Source organism: Mastigoproctus giganteus, chromosome 2 (assembly GCF_048544385.1).
Source record: "Mastigoproctus giganteus isolate SK-2022 chromosome 2, ASM4854438v1, whole genome shotgun sequence".
NCBI lineage: Eukaryota > Metazoa > Arthropoda > Arachnida > Uropygi > Thelyphonidae > Mastigoproctus > Mastigoproctus giganteus.
Window position 1 is genome coordinate 96,185,910 of NC_143576.1, and position 23,725 is coordinate 96,209,634.

General features: G+C 39.7%; 1 protein-coding gene across 2 annotated transcripts in view; it reads left to right on the forward strand.

The window, feature by feature from the left end:
* Positions 1-23,725, forward strand: part of LOC150089442 (uncharacterized) — an 83,554-nt gene that overhangs the window by 25,565 nt on the left and 34,264 nt on the right. For both annotated transcript variants that reach the window (XM_090368601.1, XM_090368602.1), the window contains one exon: positions 9,800-9,895. In XM_090368601.1, coding sequence (XP_090224727.1) covers positions 9,800-9,895 — 96 coding nt within the window. The remainder of the gene's footprint in view (positions 1-9,799; positions 9,896-23,725) is intronic.

Sequence of the window (23,725 nt, forward strand, 5' to 3'; positions counted from 1 at the left end):
CTGGAAGTAATTGTGCAGTCAGATATGAAGTTTTCTGACAGTGCAAACAGGTTGCCAGGGCAGGTCATGGGGTTTTGTCAGTGATATACATTGAAAATTCCCTGTAACGGACAGCCACGGGGAACGAGAATTTATCCGTTAGAGAGAAGTGTCCGCTAACAAGAAGTCTGAGGGAGAAAAAAAAATCGTTAAACGTTTAATGTAAAATTAAATTAAAATTTACAGCTAGGCCTCGCATAATGCGAGTTCCATTAACGCGATATTCAGTTATGCTATTTGAAAAATGATGCCACTTTTCCCTTTGCACGATGCAAATTTCCAGTTAACGCGATCTTTTTTTTTTAATGCGATAGTTGAAAAAGATTTGAATCGTGCCTTAAGCTTACCGCGAGTCGTCCGGCCAATAAACAAACGTTTGTTTGCTGCCCGTCTCGGTGTGTTCCATCAACCATCGGAAGAAGACGTGTTTGTCTCCTGCTAATAAAGTCGATGCAGACTTGCATTTAAAAATTCAAATTTTTAAATGAGCCAGATGAAAATGTTACCACGAATGAGATAACGGTAAAAGAATTAAATCAAATCTTTCGTATCGCGTAGAACCTCAAACAAAAGGTTTGATGTTCTCTGTGATATTTATTTTGCCAGGGCCCAGAGAAGATTGTTGTCGGCTATCGGAAATTGATTGATGAAAAGAGAAAGTCAACACTGTTCAAATATTTCCACAACAGTAATTTCTCCTATCCTGAAAAAGGCCTCTGAGGTTGGGAAAATTCATATTTTAGCATTAAATCAGCTCACACACCAACCATAAGAATAAGTATTTACTGTAACTAAAATATTTACATATTAAAAAAAAATAATAAAATAAAATAACTATTTACAAAAACTACTATTATATTAAATTAAATTATATACATGTAAAAACATTAAAACTGTGATAAAATCCTTAAGATAAAATACACTAAAATAAACCGGATTAAAAGCGATAAAAACAATAAAAGTCTCTGGAGCTTTCGGAAGCATCGGCTTCCTTCCTCAGCAGTAACAAAACTTCTGCAGTCGGCGCATGGTCTGAACTCGAAGCGGAAATAGCTTGGGAACGTGTTAAGCAGAACCATTCATCCGTACTTAGGATGATAGTTTCAAACAGAGGATGCATACGCATACCTCTGTCCCTATTCATAATATTGTGGTCGGATGAACAGATTCGTAGGCTCTCGAGCCATTTACGGTTCCAGAACCCATGTGCTCGATCCACGATAACCGCATCCTCTGAGGAAATTTGATGTGCTTCTCCCAAAAATGTTCGGCCACAGCAGACTTATTGTAATCAGCGGTTTTTATAGCATTTGCATGCTCCCCCAGACGATCCTTGAGCCGTCGTTTTGTCTCGCCCACATAACATTCCCCACAATCCGGGCATTTTATCCTGTATACTACTCCACTACTCAGGTCCTTTGCTATTGGGTCTTTTAACTGAGAGAACACTGTGTGCAACCTCCGCCCGGGAAGCTGCACACAGCATGTTTTATAACCCCGCAAAACTCTAGCGAGATGCTCAGTAACGCCCGGATAGTAAGGAATGTATGCGGTAGCCACAGGAACAAACGGTTCCTGATGGTTAGACTCTATTCCTTTACTAAATCTGTCTATGATCCTCTGGGGGTATCCGCATTTTCTAAGGTCTGCTGTGACTCATCTAATTTCACATTCTTTGTCCTCAGAGGTGGTGCAGTGTGACCCTGCTCTATCTAGTAGAGCTTTCACTACACTATTCTTATGCTGCCCAGCTTGTGCTAAACTATAATGGGTGTACTGGCCTCTGCACATAGGTTTTTTAAACACAGAAGTTTTGAGCCTAGGGCCTACCCTAGAGAACAGTACATCCAAGAAAGGAAGGGTACCTCCTGTTTCCACCTCTGAGGTAAATTGTATAAATTGGGAGAAGCTATTAAGCCAATGAAGTGCATCATCCTCTCTCCCCTTCTGGACCACGGTAAAGGTATCATCAACATACCTTTTCCATTTCTTTATGGGAAACTGACATCCACTAAAAACCCTGTCCTCTAACTCCTCCATGGCCAGATTGGCCACGATGGCGTTAATAGGAGATCCCATGGCTGTACCGTGAACCTGTTTGTACATAACACCTTGGTACACCATAGTGGTGCTGGCCAGACAAAGTTCCACACCCGAACAAATATCCTCTACATTTGAAAGCGATCTGTTACTCAAAGAGACATCATTACTCAAAGATTTTCTAACACAATATATTCCATGTTTAATTGGAATGCATGTGAATAGTGACACCACATCAAAAGAAATCATGCTCTCGTTTTCATTTATAATCAAATCTTTCACAAAATTCACAAATTCTTTACTATCTTTTATGACATATCTTTCGGTTGGTGTGTGAGCTGATTTAATGCTAAAATATAAAACAGTAATTTCTTCATTGTGTATTTTACGTCAGAGATTCCCAAAGTTTCTCGGTTCACGGCGCCTTTAATGTCTCAGTAATTTTTTCAAGGTGCACCCAGCCCAAAAGAAATACCTAACAGTTTCGTTCAGTAGTTAGGTCCAAACAACTTAATAAGAAATGCTGAAACTGTGAACCACCTCGAGCTTGTAGTTCGCGCGGTGTCCGACAGATGTCGAGTATTCCTGTATTACCCTCGAAAATTTAAAATATTCAGCGGCGCACAGTTTAAGAACTGCTGTTTTAAACATTTAAAAATTTGTTTTAAAAATTAATAAACATTTAATTCCATAATTATTTTCATTATCTTTTACATTATATACAGTTAAAAAGTTATTTAAAAGGTATTTTTAAAATTCTTTATGGACATTCCAGAAGGTCAAGGACCAATTATAATTTTTCCTATTGGTTATGATATTCGATTAACTCGTTTCTGTTTTGCGCGATGCGCTAAATGAATTAATCGCGTTAATCGAGACCCGCCTGTATACAGATTTTGCACAATATTTTTGTAAATAATATACATACAATTGTGCTATGCATATTATGACTTTATCTTAAGTAAAATATAGTAATCACTTATTTTCTTCTGCACCTTCTTCCGGCTGATAATTTTGTGTTCAACATTTGTTTGGAGTGAAGAAACCATCGAAAGTCCTTCAGTATTTTCAGCGGCGAAAAACATTTTTAAACAATTGATTTGTATGAGCGCTTCTTCCATTTTCATCGGTGGTTCGTCGTTAATATGTTCTTTGACAGAATGACCTCCTTCCATTTCTTCATCCTCATGAGGAACTTCTTGAACAATATCGATGATAATGTCGTTGATATCTAGAGCACCATCTTCTGTAGTGAGGTTCGAGTCTATATCTTTGTAGCCAGGGTCACTTGTAGGAGAAGTATCGTACCTGGCAACCCAAAGGTCACGGGTTCGAATCCTGCCTTGGGCTTGGATCAAAGTACTACAAAAATCTTGGGAGGTGCCACAGAAGCTGATGCGCCAACAACTACCAAAAAAAAAAAAAAAAATCCATGAAAGGAATAATTTTTCTGTTTTGAAATTATGTTTTGGTTAAAGTGACTTATCCATTCAGTCATGATATCTCGTGTCATCTACGCTTTTTTATTAGACTTCCAGTCAACATTCAAAAGATTCAACTTTATGCCCTTGAAACAACGAGGATTTTGTGGTTTTCCTATAACAAAGGTTGTTCAAAGTCTCCCAGCATATTTGTACACAATAGTACAGTCAAGTGTTCCTTAGAAATTTTTCCGCTCTGGCACTTTTTGTTTTTTAGACTTATTGTTTTTTCAGGAAGAGCTTTAAAAAACAACCCTGTTTCGTCACAGTTGTAAATATCCTTAGCTTCAAAATCACGACATAACTCTTCCAATTTGACGGTCCACTCTGTTACAACCCCAGTATCAACAGAAAACCACTTACGGTTTTCCAATAAATTTTATGCCGAGTTTTGAACTTGTCTAACCATCCCACAGAAGCTTTGAAGTCATTTACTCCCATAGATTTTGCAACCTCCAAAGCCTTTTCCCTAATAATAGGCCCATTAATGGGAATTTTTTTAGCACGTTCGCGACAAAACCACTCATACGTAACATTGTCAATTTGAAGTCCAACAGTTTTCGGAAATGGTTTTTGAACCTGATCATTTCCGTGTTGCCAAAATTGTTTGAGCAGTTCATTTTTTTCCTTTAGGATGTCGCTTACCTGCGTCTTCCCGATTTTGAATTTTGCAGCGAGATTGCGAACACTATTTTTTTGCCGATCATACGCATTAATGAGTTCGACTTTATCTTTTAAAGTTAAATGTTTACGAGAAGACATTGTGCACTTCACACGACACTGAACAAAACTGAAAACTGAAACTCAAAAGACGAAAGGCCGGCCAAATTCACCCCGCCCCCTGCACACACCGAATTCATCAGAAGTTTTACACGTGCCTTAAAAATTCTTGAAAAACGGTTTACAACCGCGACGTAAACCTTGATAAAATTCAGAGAATCGGAAATAGAAAATAAACACATGATTGAGGCAATACGTGGAAGAAACGTTCCTAGAAAAAGGGCCATGAGCTCGCCCGCTGTCCGTTATGGGGAGATCAAATTAAGTGCTAATCTAAACGAAATAGTGCAGATTGCCTGTCCGCGTCCGTTACAGAGAATGTCCACTAGACAGAAGCTGAAAACACGTTAAAACCAATAGAGGAGAGTTTGGGAATTTGAAAATATCAGTTGTAGAGAGATGTCCCTTAGGAGAATTTTCACTGTATAGGAATTTTGCTAGCAGGGAAAAGGAGGTGATTGTCCCTTTGTATAAGGCAATGGTCAGGCCACACCTTGAGTACTGCGTACAGGTCTGGAGGCCTCATTTTAGGGAGGATGTAGATTTGTTTGAGTGTGTACAGAGAAGGGCAACAAGATTCGTGAGGAGAATGAAGGGATCTTCTTACCATGAGAGACTTAAGTTCTGCAAATTGCAGTGGCTGAAGACTAGACACCTGTGTGGTGAACTGATTGACGTGTATAAGGCCTTGAATGTGTTGAGCACACTGAATTCTGATGGGATCCTTCCACTTGTTCAGATTACGAACCTAAGGGGGCGTAAATTGAAATTAAGAAAAGACATATGTAGAATAGATGTTTGGAAATTTGCCTTTAGCCAGCGGGTGGTTAATTGCTGGAACAAACTTCCATCTGTCCTTATGGAAGTTGACAGGTTAAATAAATTTAAGGAGGAACTGGACAGGCATTTGGAATGGTGTGATTTTTTTTTTTTTTTTTTTTTTTTTGGCTGATGCTGCATAAGCTCATACACTTGCTTTCTTGCATCACATGCCACTACTACTACCTGCAGGACCTGTAACATAAAATATGTCGCACAAACAAGCAATAAACTACACCTGAGACTAAATCTGCACAGATCAGATATTAACAACTACAGTAATAGACACTAATAATATTGAACAAGAAATAGAAGAAAAGCATTTTAAAACCCACAGCTTTACCAATATATACATAACTATACTAGCATGCATTAATAACATTAATTAGACATTAGAACCAGCAAGAAGAATTATTTATGATGAAATTAAAAACATTATACCCCGATGGACTAAATAATAAGTTCAACCATAAAATTATTACCAACAACATAGCAGTATGTTGTATATATGACAAATTTAATATGGTTAAATTTTACCGTAAGCCCCATAAACACTCTAAAAAATCTAAAAGTACCAATATACCAAAATTAGGCAATTTTGCCTTTATGCTTAAAGAATGGGACAACAACAATTTAGATCAGTGTTTCCCAACCTTTTTTTTACCATGCCCCACCTAAGTCTTTCTAAAATTCTGATGCCCCCCTATGTAACACATACATATTTTTTATATTCAAAAATTGAATTATTCCCTAAATGAAGCCTAATTACAACTTGTTCAGGACACAAGACTTAGGTTTTAGGAAGAAATCATTAGGAAATTATTAAGAAAAAACAGTAAGTAAATTTTCAAAACATATAATAGACAACTAAAATTCAAGTACAAAATAATTTATATGAAAGATTTTTCTATAGTATTTTAATTTTTAGTAATTATTATTTAATTGTTTAATAATTTCAACATTCCATGTGAAGTCACTTCTAGATGAGTGCACTAAATTTAGTGAGCCCCTTGTGCTTGATGCTTGCCGCAGAGAGATTTTATATTGGGCTCCAATTTAGTCAGCTTCAGTCTCAAGTCTCCCCGTTTTGTGATATCCAGTCGATTTCTTTTCTTTAGTAACAAATCATTTATGGCACTAAATCCACATTCAGCTAAATATGAAGATGGAAACGGTAACAATAGCTCTCTTGCAAAGTTGGTTGAATTTGGGTATTTAATTTCTGTTTCATCACAAAGCCATGCCATCGCTCCTTTTATATTGAATAAAGTTTTAACTGACTCATCATTTTGCATTTCTGAGAGTTCTTCTTGGTACTGCATTGATACATCAGACAAATCCACTAACATTGGTTGCATCATCCAGGTTGGAAAATCAATTTGTTTTAAATCAGAAAACCTTTCTTTTAAATCAGCGGACAGAATTTTCAGATGATCGACAATAACAAGTACAGCGATATCAGTCACTTCACATTTTTGCAGCCAACGAAACTGTTCAAATTTTTTGTTACAAATATATTTTTGACATAATTCAATAAATGTAATGAAACCAAATATCTTCGCTTTTGCATTGACGAGAGTTTTATTTGTTCCTTGAAGTTGTTTATTTAATACATTTAGTTTTTCAAAGATATCGGCTAAATAACCCACAAATGCTTTACCATCAACCGTTAACAGATGCTTCATTTCAGGTTTGTCACTTAAAAAGTCACTAATAGTATCAAATAGTTCCATGAATCTTTTCAAGCAGTTCCCTTTCGAGAGCCACCTTACTTCAGTGTGAAGTAAAAGTCTCACATGGTCTCCATTTTGTTCTTCACAAAAAAGCTTGAAGAGACGTTCACGTTTGGCATTAGCTTTAATAGCATTGACACATTTTATAACTGATTTTAGTACTTCATGAAGAACAGGCGAAATATTTTTAGCTACCAAGTTTTCCCTATGAATAACACAATGCACAAGAAGCATTTCTGGATTCTCATCTTTCATCAATTTTAAGCAGCCATTTTTCTTGCCCATCATATTAGGAGCACCATCTGCAGCACAAGATGTTATATTTTTCATTGGTATATTATTGTCATCTAAGTAATTTTTTAGCTTATTATATATATCTTGGGAGGTAGTGGTCCTATCTAATGATTTACAGAATAACATTTCTTCAGCAAAATTACCTGTATCAATATATCTCACATAAGTTATCAGTACGGCTTCACTGTCTCTCAAAGTTGATTCATCCACTTGCACTGAGAATTTTCTTGTTTTCAGCTTTCCAACAAGTTGTATTTCAATATCTTCACTCATTTCATCTATTCTTCTGCTAACGGTATTGTTATTGAGTGGCATAGCTTTCACGTCTTTGTCATCTTTTTCCAGAACTGTTTTAAGAAATGCTGATATTGATGGTTTGATTAAATTCTCTCCTATAGTATGATTTTTCCCAGATTTAGCGACGAGTAAAGAAATTTCATAACTAGCCTCAAGAGTACGATTGGCAGTTGCAGTATGAGCAATAAACAGAGACTTTAATGTTGCTCTTTTTTCAAAATTCTTCTTTAAATTTTGAAAGTAATTTAAATCTGAATTTACATGAGCATTATGTTTCGCCTTCAAATGCGCCTCAAGACGACCTCGCTTCATTGATTCGTTGGTCAAGCATTGTTGGCATAAAAGACAAAAAGGTGACCTTTGATCGTGGACAGCGGGTATGAAACCAAATTTTAAGTATTCCTCTGAATACTGACGAACTTTTTTTTTACTTGCACTACTCATTTTACTGCGCAACTGAAATAAATAAATATAAGATAAATCAAAAGCTAAAAATAAACTACGCATTAAAGTTAATTTTATTTTATTTTAATATATCAAAATTAATTATTAGTACGCTTTTTGAATGAATAAATCACACAAATTACTGAATTCGGGCTATTAAATCTGTGGTCTCTGTGAACAAGCAGATAAGTCTAATTTGTCAAAAATGAGATAAGTGCACTATTATAAAGTATTTATTATTTACTATTATGTGACACGCAGATATCTTCGTTATTGTAGTTTTAGGGTGAGTAATAAATATTTGTATATTTGAATATATGCGTGTTTATATGAGAGTGTGAAGTTTATTTTTCCTCTCCTGCAAATTCGAGTTTTTGGACTTATTTGCTTATTTACTGAGACCACAGAAATACATATACGACAAATACACACCTTGTGTATCACAGTTCTTCATTAATAATAATTCTGTGCGCGGACAAAGTAATTTTTATTTTAATCTGAGATCGCCAAACCTATCCAAATGTACAGTCACGACGCCCAAACGAGCGTTTGTATGAAAGGAATAACCTATTTCATATAACATGCTGAGTTTGCGGTAGGCTACAGTAGACAACCACTTTGCTTGCACATTGCGCATGCCATAAGCAATCGTCCAATACAGTACGTACTATTCCTTCACTAGGCATAGTAAGCAATACTCTCCAAGCAAACTGTAGTTGATATTACTCCAAACTTTCAAGTGCGGCTCTATAGAAAGTACAACATTTAACGAATGCTTATTTCAAATTGAGATACCAACAATTCTTCTTTTGTACAAGTTAAATCATAGTAGGCGGTTGTTTTAAACTCTAGACGAGCAATTTTTGAATTGCCCCCCTGAACAATCAAATTTCCCCCATGTGGGGCGTGGGACCCATGTTGGTAACACCGATTTAGATGTACATTATAGTGTGTTTTGTTTATATGCCAAGTGAAAGCAGTCATTTAATAAGTCCTGATAGAACTATTTTTTGAAGGTTGTCAGATTGAATTCATTGCAAGGCCTGAATTTAAATCCTTGAGCCAGCATATATCTGAGTATTGGATCTGTAATGATGTTTAAATCTCCTGTAATGATATGTCCCTGGACAGGATTAATATTTTGTTGCCTATTACTTTGTTTGCAGATGCAATTATTAATGTCTAAGTTGTTGGATATTAAGTTGGTGGCTATAGATTTATAGTTACAGGCTAGTAGCCCAAATGGTTTCATATATTTGTATCTGATCTTTATACGAATGTTTTGGCTATTGTTGGGAAGCAAATCATTATGTTTGCTGATATATTTATTAATATGGATACTTTTGTTTTGGAAATTTAAGATCATAATCGACACTTCGGTACCCAGTTTTTTATGTGGGTGTTTGAGATTAAATTTACAGATATCATCTATTAAATGAAAAAGCTGTTTAGACTCGAAGAATAACTTGTATATGAATCTGTGTATACACATTTTTGATGCTTCAGCTATTATGTTTGTATTGGTGATGTTTGCAGGCCAATGTGTTGGTTGAAAAATTTTGAATAATTCGCGGAAGAAACCCTACTCCATCTCCCTGAGATCGGCTAACTACAGCCTTGATTGAAAACTCCTTCAAGAATTCCTCCAGTTCTAAACAAGTGACTGGTGGAAAAATTATATATGTTGTCATGGAGGACTCTAAAATAAGTGAAATTTGTTTTTGCTAGGAAAATGTTTAGCAGCTTTTAGTAACTAGATATTAAATATTGTTTTACAAAATGTGAACATTTCATATTGTATATCCAAAAGATATCATTTACAGAGTTCTTATTACAACATCATAATTAGTTATGGTAATATTTGTATTTTAGGTTCATCATGTGGAGAAATCAGTAAAGATGAGTGCCTTGATAGAATTGCTGAAAGTATAAACCTTGCCCATCAGGAAACCAAATTTGTTACAACAGGTATGAAATTCAGATGTTGTCTGAATATGTATATATTGATTCTTTAAAATAGAAGTCATAAGGTGTTATGAAAGAAGCGACAAAAAAAAAAAAAAAAAACAATATACACTGGATGATCAATGAATTATGACCACCTACCTAACTTTTTTTTTTTTTTTTTACGAAAACCCTAAACACGAGAGGTATTAGAACCTATAGTACTTAGTACCGTGCTTGGGTTGCAGGTTGAGAACACGAGAGAAGATATTTGTTGACATTAGACTTGAACTTCCATAGACTGTAATTTTCAGGAAACACATATGAAGGAAGGTTGTTCCAGAAAATGGCAGTTGAATGAATAAACGAGGAAGATGAAAAGTTGGTTCTGTGAGTGTGAAGATGGACTGTAAATAGATGTTGGCTGGTGGCGGCACGTATTCGGACTTTTGAAAGAGAGAGTGGGAATTATAGAAGCCAATTCAGAAGAACAGTTGCCCGTGGTAGTATCTATAGAAAAGGCATGCAGCAGAAACAGTACGTCTATGAGACAGCAAGAGGAGAGACTCTGTTAGAGAGGAGTCATTAATTAACTTAACTGTCCTCTTCTCAATGGAATCCAGAAATCTGAGAGAGGTTTTGGGGGCACTGCCCCAGATGTGGGAACAATATTCCATCATAGGGCGGATTTGCGATTTGTACAGAGTGAACAGCTGTTTGGAAAAAAAGTAACGCTGAGAGCGAAAGAGAAAACGAAGTTTAGTAGATGCAGAGGAAGCAATATTTGTAATGTGCTTGTGCCAAGAGGGAGATTAGAAGTTAGGGTAATCTCCAAAAGAGGTATATCAACTTGCCTAGAAATCAGTGTCACCAAAGATAAGCATAAGAGCAGAAGAATTCTTTTTGCGAGATATAAGACAAGATGAGTTTTAGAAGGATTGAGATCAACTAAGTTGTCTTTGCCCCACCGGAGAATTACCTGGAGATCGGCATTTAAGGAATTGGTAGCAGATATTCGAGAAATTGAAGCTGATTGAGCAGGGCAAAGTTTCTCAAAATGAAAAGTGGAATGCAATGTACTATCATTGGCAAAACTATGGATAGGATTACCAGTCAATGGTAGATCATTAACATATAAGAGGAAAAGATTGGGGGAAAGAACTGAACCTTGGGGTACACTAGCATAAGTAGAGCAGTTAGAAGACAGAGAGCCATCTACCATCATACTCAGTGAGCGTTCAGAGAGAAAACTGGATAGCCAATTACAAAAAACAGTTGGTAAACCATAAGATGGAAGCTTGTTTAGAAGACCTTTAATGCCAAACACGATCGAAAGCCTTTGAGATGTCAAGAGCAACTGCTTGTGTTTCACCGAACGTTTCCAATGAATTTGTCCATAAATGGATAACATAAGCCAGAACATCACCAGTGGATCGATACTGACCAAATCCATACTGGCGATCATTGATTAGATGGAAGGTTTCTAGGTAGTTTAAGAGTTGACAGTTAATTTATTTCTCCATTACTTTAGAAAGAGTGGAGGTAATTGGATGGGAGGCATTTGTCACCATTTTTAGGAACTGGTTGGATATAATCAAATTTTCAAGCAGAAGGAAAAACACCTTTGGAATAAGAAAGTGAAAACAGGCAGCGAAGAACAGGAGTAAGTTCAGGAGCACAGGTTTTGAGAACAAGTGGAGAAATATAATCAGGACCTTGAGCTTTCTTAGCATCAAGATTTGGCAAAATCCTTTTGACCGTAGACCACAGGAGGCGTCGAAAGGAGCGTGTTGGGAATGGTGGGAGGGGTTTTACCAAGCTCATTAAAACATGAGTTGGAAGAAAAATGGGATGCTAGCAGGTCAGCTTTTTCCTTGACTGAAATGACAACAGAACAATCTGGTTTTGACAGAGGTGGGAGTAGAGATGGGCAAAAGTTGCGGTCAATAGCTTTGGCAAGAGACCAGAATGCTCTACCACCATTAGGCCAAGAAGCAAGTTTTTTACTCTTAGCCTGTTCAGAATCTAGTTTGTACTGATTAATAGCTGCTCTACAATTGTTGTGAGCTTTGGTGTAGGCACAAAATGAAACTGAAGCATTGGAAACAAGCCAATTATGATATGCAATGTTCGTCTCTTGAACAGCCATAGCACATTTATTGGAAAACCAAGGTTTAGATAAAGGACGAGATTTTAAAGTGGAGTGTGGAGTGAACATTAAAATCACCAAGAAAAATTACTTCATTGTTAGGAAAGTTGGACTGGAGAAAGTCAAATTGCAAAGAGAGGAAGTCAAAGAGCTCCAAGTGATTAGTGGAGTTGGGAGAACAATAGAGATATCAAATGAATTTCACATAATGAGGTAGGCAGATTTTAAGCCAGAGATCAAAAAGAGGAGATTACAAATTACCAAGTCTCTGACAGGGAATATTGGAACGGACATATGCACAAGTGCCACCTTTGAGGCAAAAGGAATCGTACATCGGATAATTTGGGCAACTGAGATGAGCAGTAGTTAAATCAACCGATAACTGTGATTCTGTCAGAAAAAGTACATGGAGTTTGGCAGACTGCAAGTGGAAATGGACATCGTTGAGATTAGAATTGAGACCACGTATATTTGTGAACTGAACTAGGAAGAGTTTGGGAGGTTTAGATCTTTTTGCAGATAAGCTTACTCTATTAGTTTGACAATTCATGGTGTATTCAATGGTAAGAAAAAGTGGGGGGGGACATGTGTGAAGGAATGAACTTTTTGAATATAGCATACATATTTTAAGAATATACCCAGATCCTTGACATAACGTGGCCTCGACAATGCCCACCTGCATACACACTACTCTCACTCCCTCCAGTCACCATCTGGCAGAGTAGAGGTAGCAAGATTATACACTAGTTGATCCGGAAGCCTCCTAAAGAGTTACCAATAGGTTCGATCTGCTGTACTAACTAGCGGTTGGCCTGCGAACACTGTTTTAGAGCTGAACCCTCGAAATGTAAGGAAGATCGGATATCGCCATGATGTCCATCATAACCTCAAACGTCATCAGTCCTACTGCATGATGGAAGAGATGGGGGTAGGGTTGACCGGAGCCTAGCTCTGGAGACTAAACATGGGTTCCACCACTTCAAGCCTGCAATAAGCAAAATGGTGGTATTGCACCGGTTGATGAAAGTCATCTAGCACCTAGTATTGCTGGTAACACAGAGGGGTGCCCTTCCTCCATGTGGTGTGGGGGCCACACCTCGACCCCTGCTTACGTTGGTTTACACCTGGGTGATTGCCCACAGTGTGCTTGTGCATTGAGGTTATACCCAGGATTACTAACAGTCCCACCATCGTGAAGGTGCAAGCAGAGGATTTGGCTGTCACAGACCGTCTGAACTTTGCCGAAATGTGGTCCACTCGGCTTGAGTGTTACCTGAATATCAGTTCCATCAGCGTTTTAGACTCCCAGGTAGGAAGTACAGCTTGTCTGGCATATCTGAAAGAATGTCTATGACAACCTCAATGACCTAAATACTTCGTAGGTTCTCCTTTTTCCCTCAGTACAGCAGCTATCCAATGTGGCTTGATTCAAGATGTTTTTGGAGGTATGGCCAACCAAGCTGTGTGTAATGTTGGTAGCAATGAAGGTATGGAGGTGATTGGTGTATCCAGACGCCTGATATGCCTTTCCATAGTGTCCCACAAGTGCTCTATGGGATTGATATCGGGGCAGTTCAGAGGCCAATCAACATGCTGGAAGTCAGAACTTCTTCCTAAAACCATTCCTGCAGATTAAATGCCTGATGGCTCGGCACATTGTCATCTTGGAAGACACCATCGCCATTTGGGAAGAAATGTAACATAGTGGGGTGTTCACAGTCAGCAAGCAGTTTACGATAGCAGAGACCAGTTATATGTTGTTCCACATGCACTAGGGGTCTAAGTTTCTGCCAGTGAAACATGCCCCACACCATACATCTGCCTCCACCGGCCTACACTTTTGATACCATGCATGATGGATCAAGAACCTCATGTTGTTCATACCAAATCCATACACGACCATCCACAGTGTGGATTATATAACATGACTCATACAACCAGCACACATTCTTCCAGCCTTCTAACGTCCAACTTGCATGCTCTCTGTGCCAGGCGAGTCTTTTACGCCAATGAACCGTGGTTAGGAGAGGATGTTGTAGCCCATACATGTGACGAATGGTATAGCCCATACATGTGATGCATGGTCATGCCAGATATTGTTTCGGGTTGGCCCATGTTGTATTGGGTAGTCAGCTTTTCAACAGTACTGCGCCCATTCGTCTGTACAAGTCGTCAGACCCGGTGCTCACCTTTAACACCAACCTTTCGCTGACCTTTGCAGTTTTGCTGTAGGGTCATTGTATGACCATTTTGACTCCAATCCTGGTACACTTTACCCCTCGACGTGGGCACCTGTACGTGGTGAGGGGACCTCCCAGTGATGCTGCTGGTTTTTCCAGATTAGCATCACTGGGATCTAACACTCATACCTTGGTTCCAGGGTTACATCATTGGAATCTGCCGTGTGCCGCGACCCGTGGAATTCGGAAAGGGGGATCCTAGTGGTTGAGGGGCCCAGCCTTAATACACCACTTTGGCCTCTGCTTTGACAAGACGGGTGGTCCCGGACCGACCCAACTGAGATCAAACGGCGGGTGGTTCTTACTGCTAGGGTCAACTGCATTCCAATAAGTCTCCCTCCCTTTTGTCCTGGGACGGAATCACGGCTTATTGGAAACGTGGGTATGGTGCTCCTAAGCGAACTTGGCGTCCCATTTGTGTAAGCAGTACCTGCTAGTTCACGAGTGGGCGTCCCCTTGTAGGGCTCCGTGGTGGGCGAGGTACTTAGGGCATCGGAAATTTTTATTTTACTCCTATGAGTATTATAAATTCTAATTCTTCTGGGGCCCTAACAAGGCCCCTACCTAATCGAAATAACTCAGAAAACACCTCTGTAAAAAGAGCCAGGACTGAGGATACACCACCATCAGTGACACCGCTCTTCCTCATTCTCCATTCCACCGGAGAAAGTCAATTGGGATGATGTCACCCTTCTTTATCCAGAAAGGATTAGAAGGATTGGCAGGGTCACCTACATCTGTAAAATGACTGCGTTCTGGCGACCTTTTGGTCGAAGCTTCTACCACAAAACAAGCAGCAAAAATCATAAACTCTACATCCGTAGGGGGAATATCTATCACCGTAAGCCCCCTACAAACCTCTGAATTCTTCACGAGATGTTATATCCGAGTGGGACCTTCTTCATGTCTCCGAAGAAGAAATCTGCTCTGAATTGAAAGACCAAGGAGTGACAGGTGTCAAGAGAATATCGATACGAAAGGATGGGAATCTCATCCCTACCCGAGTTCTTATCCTCACGTTCAACACCCCACGACCTCCAAGTTCCATCAAGGCAGGCTATCTAAACTGCCCAGTGAGGATTTATATCCCAAACCTACTGAGGTGTTTTAGATGCCAAAAATACAGCCACTCACAAACATCTTGTCGTGGTAACCCTGCCTGTGCTCGATGTGGTGTTAAAGACCACGAGAGCAAGGAATGTTCAACTTCAAAACCGATCTGTGTCAATTGCCAAGGAGAACACCCCGCCTACTCTAGAGCATGCTAGCGGTGGAAGGATGAAAAAGAAATCCAAAAACTGAAAACAGAGCTGAATGTCTTCTACCCAGAGGCCAGAAAACGTATCCAACCAATAAATAGCGGGAAACCTTCATATGCCCAGAAAGTTTCTGCTAAGTGTACTATCGATACACAAACTGAGATGACTATACCACCAAGAGAGTCATTCACTCTGATTGTACGCTATTTATTGAGTTCACAAAAGCCACCAAAAAAACACAATCAGCTGCCACTCCTATATCCATACCTCCTAGTGCTCCACCACTGCCAAAACCAAGTGATAAAGAAAAGCTAAAAAGTTTGGAAGAGTCACCCGTAATACCAGAAACAATGGATGTAGAGAATAAGGAGGTACCGGACGAATCAGTCTTGGAACTCTTTGCGGAGGAAGAAATGGACACTGGACAGCGTCCACACTTCCCCGAAAAAGATAAATCCAAGACTGACAAAAGTAACCTTCAGCACCTCGAAAGCCGCCTGGTGGACCCACCAAGCCAAAATAATGGCTAAATTCCTACAATGGAATTGTCATGGATTCCGGCAAAATACTGATGACATCAAGGCCCTCCTGCAAAAGCATGAGCTAGTTTGCTTTTGCTCGCAGGAGACTTATCTAAAGGCAAATGATGACCTCACCATGCATAACATCAATTTTTCGTAAGGACAGAATTTCGGATGGTCCTGCTCATGGAGGAGTGGCTATCCTTGTAGGCAACCAGACCCGAGTTCAGGCCTTGCTACTTACAATGAGCATTGAGGCTGTTGCAATTTGCCTTACAGTGGGATTTCTATTAACCGTCTGTTCAATTTATTTGCCACCTGAGACTGACATCTCCCAGGAAGACCTTGATGATCTTGTAATTCAGTTGCCTCCCCCCCTTTCTTACTTCTAGGGGATTTTAATGGACATAACACCCTGTGGGGTAGTGCTAGCAATAATGGAAGGGGATGAGTCATAGAGCATATGCTAAATGACAATGACCTCTCCCTTCTAAATGTGGGAACCAACACATTTCTTCCACATGCCTACCCATACGCTTTCTGCCATTGATCTTATATCTGCTCCTCCTCTACTCCCTTCACTGACTTGGGAAGTGGAGGAGAACCCATATGTAAGTGATCACTTCTCTGTGATAACCTGCTTATACAGTGGGAGACAGTGTCTTCCCCTCAGATTACCACAGTGGAAGACTGGTCAGGCTGACTGGAATGTGTTCCAACCTAAGGCAAATTTTGACCTTAATGCAGTCAGTCAGGAGCCTATCAGTGATGCAGTCACGTACATCACAGAAAATATCGTCTATGCAGCTGCCAATACCGAAAACATCTGCCTGGTTTCCACCCTTTCCCAAGCCATGGTGGAATTCACAACATCAAAAAAGGCTCTAAACAAAGCTTGGGGGATATTCCGCTGACATCCTACAACTGTTAATCTAATAGCCTTAAAACGTGCGCAAGTCAAAGCACGCTACATTCGCTGTCAGAGTCAAAAGGAATCATGGATCTGTTTTACATCATCTATTAACCAGTCTACCAACACTAAGGTAGTCTGGGATAAAATCCGAAAAATGAAGGGAAAATATACATCCCACCCCTCATCAATCCTAGACTATAATGGATGCACTATTGCAGAGCCCACTGCAATAGTCAGTGCTCTTGGGGAAACATTTTCAAACATCTCTGGGATATCATCCTATACCCCAGAGTTCCTGGTCCTGAAAGGCACTAAATTTCACACCGAAAGGCCTTTTTCCCTACACGTGCTTTTCACTCTGCAGGAACTAAAAAGAGCTCTAAAAAGAGTTGGACCACATGGCATCCATTATGAAATGCTTAAACATCTCTCACCAACATCTATGGATCGCCTGCTTGTTCTGTATAACAGAATCTATATAAAAGAGCAATTTCCGGATTCCTGGCGCATGGCATTTGTGCTTGCCTTTGTGAAGACAGGAAAGGATTCTAATTACCGTCCTATAGCTCTGACTAGCTGTCTGTGCAAAATCCTGGAGAGAATGGTTAATTTTCAGTTAATGTGGTATTTAGAATCGAATGATCTCTCCAGCATCCAATGTGGCTTCCGAAAAAGCAGATCAACTCTTGATCACTTAATTAGACTGGAAACATCCATCCGGGATGCTTTCCTAAAACGCAAACACTTGGTGTCAGTGTTCTTTGACATGGAGAAGGCATATGACACAACTTGGAGATTTGGTATCTTAAAAGATTTGCATAGCCTTGGTCTTAGAGGGCACCTCCCCATTTTTATTAAAAACTTTTTAGCCAATCGATCTTTCCAAGTTTGTGTGGGATCCTCACTCTCTCGTCCCTCCTGCCAAGAGGAGGGAGTACCACAAGGATCAGTATTGCGTTGCGCTTTTCGCTATCAAAGTAAATTCTATCACAGAACAGCTTCCTCCAACTGTAAACAGCGCCCTCTATGTTGATGACTCTAGCATATTCTGTCAGTCATGCAACATAAGGGTTATTGAAAGACAACTGCAACAAGCCATCAATAGCCTTAATTCCTGGGGACTTGCTAATGGCTTCAGGTTCTCACCGGAGAAGACCGTTTGCGTACACTTTTGTCGTAAGCGTAATCTTCATTCATCCTGAACCTGAATTAAGGCTGACAAAATGCTATTCCAGTAGTGTCAGACACAAAATTCTTGGGACTTGTGTTTGATAAAATGTTGACCTTTCTAGAACATATTCGTCAACTACGTACAAAGTGCATGACGGGACTAAATATCTTCTCTCTCTCTCCTTTACGCGTTGGGGAGCAGACGGGTGCACCTTACTACGTATTTATCGTGCACTTATACGATCCAAATTAGATTACGGGTCCCAGGTATACTCCTCAGCCTGAGACTGTCCTTCAATGGCTGGACCCTGTCCACCATCAGACTATCCTTTTCGCTACTGGAGCATTTCGAACATCTCATGTCCAGAGCTTATACCTCGAAGCAAACGAACCACCGTTATCCCTTTGACATAAGCAGTTGTCTTTAAACTATGCTTTAAAGTTGAAATCCCTGCCAGACCATCCTACGTGGACATCCATTTTTGAGCCACGTTGGGAAAACTTGTACAATATCCGTCAGACTGCCAACCGACCTTTTGGTATTCTTATCCAAGAGCTACTCAGAGAGTTTAACATCATAGACAAGGTTGCACAAACACCAAAAGAAACTCTTCCACCCTGGCATGCTCATACCCCATCGTGTGACTTTTCTCTTAAGAAATGGGTAAAGTCTGAGACTCCATCATCTGTCTACCAGCAGCTCTATTCTGCACACAGAGCTGAGCACTCCGACTTCCTGCCAGTTTACACAAATGGCTCAAAGTCTGAATCATGCGTAGGATCTGCTGTTGTTTTTCTGGACACTATAATATCTCAGCAGATTCTTCCTGAATCCAGCATACACACTGCAGAGCTGCATGCTATAGAGTTAGCAGGCTTTATTATCTTTGAGACACAACTCTCATCCAGTTCTCTCTCGGATTCAGCAGAAGATACATTCTCTTCATGAATACAAGTTTGATATCCTCTTCTGCTGGATTCCTAGCCACATTGGGATAAGGGGAAATGAGTTGGCTGACACTGCAGCCAAATCAGCAGCTCCCACTAATAATCGTTGCCTGTCAATCCCCTACACAGACTACAGGCAAATAATACGCAACAAGATATATTCCCAATGGCAAGAACTATGGCATAGAGAGAGAACAAATAAATTACACCAGATAAAGCCTGTAATAGAAACATGGCAGTCCAGTCTGCGCAGGAATCGGAGCGAGGAAGTTGTTCTTGCTCGACTCCGCATAGGACACAGTCATCTGACACATTCGTTTCTGCTGAGGGCAGATGACCCTCCTATGTGCGAGTCTTGCAACACCATTTTATCAATAAAGCATTTTAATAGATTGCGTTAATTTTACCCATGTTCACAATATATATTTTACTACTTTTACTCATCCGACTGGGCCTTATACACTCAGTCAGATTTTATCAGACAACGACCACGAGTCAGCAGTTTTTAAGTTTTTACAAGCTATTAGTATATACGCAAAAATATAAATTGGATAATTTACTTTTAAACTTATACTGCCTTATATATATATATATATATATAAATAACAATTTGACGAGGTAACCTTTTTAAAGGCTACGAGAATTTATCTTTGTTGATATTTTAATCTTTTCTTGGTGCAGTATAACCGCAGTCGTGTTTCCGCCAATAAAATCAAAATCAAATCAAATCAAAAAACCTGGTACACTTTAACAACGGCGGCTCTCGAACACCCCACCAGTTCAGCCATTTGGGAAATCGAGGCACCAGCTCATTGAGCTCCCACAATCTGTCCTTTATCAAAGTTCGATAAATCCTTCCTTTTACCCATCGCGCTTGGAATTTTACTACTTACTGAACCACTGATACCTTATCTATGCTAGTAGGTTTACTAACTGCGTACTCTCGTACCTCATGTGGTCAACAGGTTGCATTCAGTTTTCATAGGGGTGGTCATAATTAAATGATCACTCAGTGTATATAGATATCCTAAATCACATTACCTAAAGATACATATATATATATATATATATATATATAACCTTAAAAATAAATTAGAATAAGAATTAAAAATAAAAATAATGCCAGCAGCATGGCAAAACAAGAGCAAAAAAACATAATGATAAACCAACAGGGAGGGGTAACAAGAGTGATAATATTGCAGCAGAAACTCTAAGGTAATTTAGAACATCTAAATGTAAGGATAATAAAATAATAATTCATTAAATTTAGAAAGCCAATTAAATAGAAATTTAACGGCACCCCCTCTGATGGGCACCAGATCCAAATTTATGTGAAATATCCCCAACAGAGATGTAAAACACTATAATAAAATAAAACAAAAATAAACCAAAAATAGACTGACCATTACGCCCCAATAATGGTCATGGAATCGTGCATTTCGATTGCTAGAACATTTTTCTAGCGAACGAATTTTACTACCTACTGAACCACTGACACCTTAACTATGCTACGTAGGTCAGTCTGTTTTTGGTTTATTTTCATTTTATTTTATTGTAGTGGTTTACATCTCTGTTGGTGATATTTCACATAAATGTGAAATATCACCAACTCCCAAAATGTGGAACTAACCTCCTTAGAGCTGACTGATGACCCAAACTGCACCTGTGGCGAGAGTGAAGACTGGGCACACATTCTATATGAATGTATAATATATGACATCCCCAGAACAGAGCTAATAGCACAGATTGGCCCCCTTCCCAGGGGAGAAGAACATCTGTTTATCATAGAAGAGGAAATTTATAAAGCCTTTACATCTTTCACACAGAAAATATTTGAAATGTGCAGAACAATCCAAAGAATGGCAATTCAGCCCCCAATAATTAAATCAATAGTTAAAATTGCCTAAGTTTCCTACCACACCCAGACGATGACTTAAAAACTGTCAGGATAGCAGTATTCTGTGCCCTCACAGAAACCTGACATGACAAAATTCCCCAGGACTACCCTGCCATGTGTAGGAACCTGGGGCTCCACATGCCAAATAAGTAACCATGTAGAGGAGGAAGATGTACAGGCAGCCAGGGAAGCAGATTAGCTGAAAAATATCAGTAAGCGTAGCAAAGGGATGCAATGTAGAATGAATGAATGAGAATGAAAGACAGAATGAATAGGTTGGGCACTGAGCGAACTAGGAATTATTGTAAAAGGGCATAAATGGCAGTTTTGTTGAAAGAAAGAGTGACCTAGCATGAGGGAAAGAGAGAGTTAATGGGAATGAGTGGAAGAGCAAATGTAATTGGCCGATAGAATACAAAGTTAAAAATAACTTACATTACTAACAAACATTTACTAACCACACAAACACTATCACTGCATTCTCCCCTGGCCTGCAAAAAACTTGCGGCGATGCCTGCACCACAATAAGTTGAGGTGCCCAGAGAGTGCAGTGCAGAAAGCAAGAGTCGAATAAATGAAATGAAAGCTAGAAGAATGAATGAAAGTGCAAGTATGTGAGAAAAAGAACACAAACTATAAATTTTATAGTTAAGTACACTCTAACCCTAGTTTTAATTAGTATTTAAATTTACGCTACACATCATTTCATCCTCCCCTGGTGTGTGAGAAAAAGATGAATGAGTGTGAGTGAAAAAAAAAAATATATATATATAAATAAAACTTGGAAAAAAAATTATAAAATACTGTATAAGAAAAAAGAATTAAAAAAAAAAAATGAATGCAAGTAGAGTGAGAATGCAGATTATGAATAAAGTAAATGTGTGTCTCTCCCACCCCTTCGCCTGGTGAGTTCCCGCTGCCAGCTAACATATCCCATCTCCAGAGCGGGATGGGCAGCTTGACCTTCTTATCAGATTTGACACTACATGGACATGACAACTATCATCGACAAAGGCATACCGCGGCTTTGCTGCCGACACGCCATTTGGCGATCTAAACCTGGGTACTCTAACCCGGTTCCCTTTAAAACCCCATCCCCAGGCAGGGATGGGAGGAGACAGAGACCTGCCTCCCCCCATACTTCGCCTGGTGGGCTCATCTCCACTGACCTCTTTGGGGATGTCTACTCTATCATCCCTATTCTTCTGTTTCCCCCAATCTTCAGTCTCCCCCCCTCTCACTAAACTGACCAAGTACACCCCTTAACAATGCCGCCAAATTCTAATCAACATCTAAATTCTACCACTTTCATGTAAATCTGTTTTGGCCAAATTCTAGTGTACACCCCCCCCCCCTTTTTTTAAGGCTTGCCACTGAAATCCTTGGAAATTAGGTGGTGGAACCTGCCAGAGTACTTAAATTATCGATTGGGTACCTGATCTGCTTCCTTGTGGCAAAGTGTAGGCAATGGTGGGTCCAAATAGGGGACAACTAACACTATTATCTTTCATCTAGCGTATAGCCTCACGTCTAAATTTAATAACATCAAAATTTTGCCCGACCTATTGGGCCTTTTAACACATCTCTCTAGTGTTCAATCACAACAAGCGATTTCCAAACAGTAATCCCATTAAGCATTAATGTGAAACGTGTGATTTTTTTTTTTTTTTCTTTTAGGTCCTAGCCACTGAAATCCCAGGAAACTAGGTGGCAGGACCTGCCAGAGCAACTTGTTGTGATACTGGACACACCAGGCTAGCCTCCACGTGGCATGGTATGGGCAACGTTGGTTCCCACTAGGGGCCTTGTGGCCAGTAAGCCGGACAAACAATGGGCACAACACGTCACACTGCACAGACATGGCCCATGCACTTTCAAGTTTCTGGCTTGACAGTGTACTGCCCTCGATACAGCGAACACAGATGGGAGAAGTCCCAGGTGCTGTCTGACATGAACATACCTTAATTGATCTTCTTATAACCTCCAGTCTGGGCAGAACCAAAACGAGTATACGGGGCCTGACACATCTCATTCCTAAACACTTGTTTTTAATTGTCGGCTCACCCTGTAAACCTAAACATCCAAAAATGGCAGAGTGCCCCCCCCCCCGCGTGCTCGACCTCAGAGGTAAACTTTATAAAGGGGGAAGCCACTATTAAACCAATTGAGAACCTCTGGCCCACGTCCCCCTGCGTAGTATAGCGAATGTATCATCCACATTCCTCTTCCATACCTGCAGGGGTAGTGGACCAGAGGAACTCAACATCCTCTCCTCAAATTCTTCCATTGCTAAATTAGCAATGACTGCGCTAATAGGTGAACCCATAGCCACACTCGAACTGCCGATACATCACACCTGCAAATACCATAGGGATGCCGGACAAACACAAGCTAACACCTTCACATATGTCCTGTACACTCTAATTCGATCCATCAAAGTATTACGCTCTCCAAGGCCGTTCGCACACAGTTCAAAGCATGGTCCAATGGAATGCACGTGAATAATGACACCACATCAAATGATATCAAAATTTCTTTTTTAATGTTCTGATCTTGAGCAAACTATATAAATTCCTGACTATTCCTCACTGTCCAGCCAGACCGGCCCAAAGCAGGAGAAACCAAACCGGCCAAGAATCTGGAAAGGGCATGCGTCGGGCTGTCTACAAACGATACAATTGGCCTTTATGAACTTTTAGTAAACCATAGAATCTTGGTAATTTGCAACCCGATGCACGCATTCTCCAAGAAACTTCT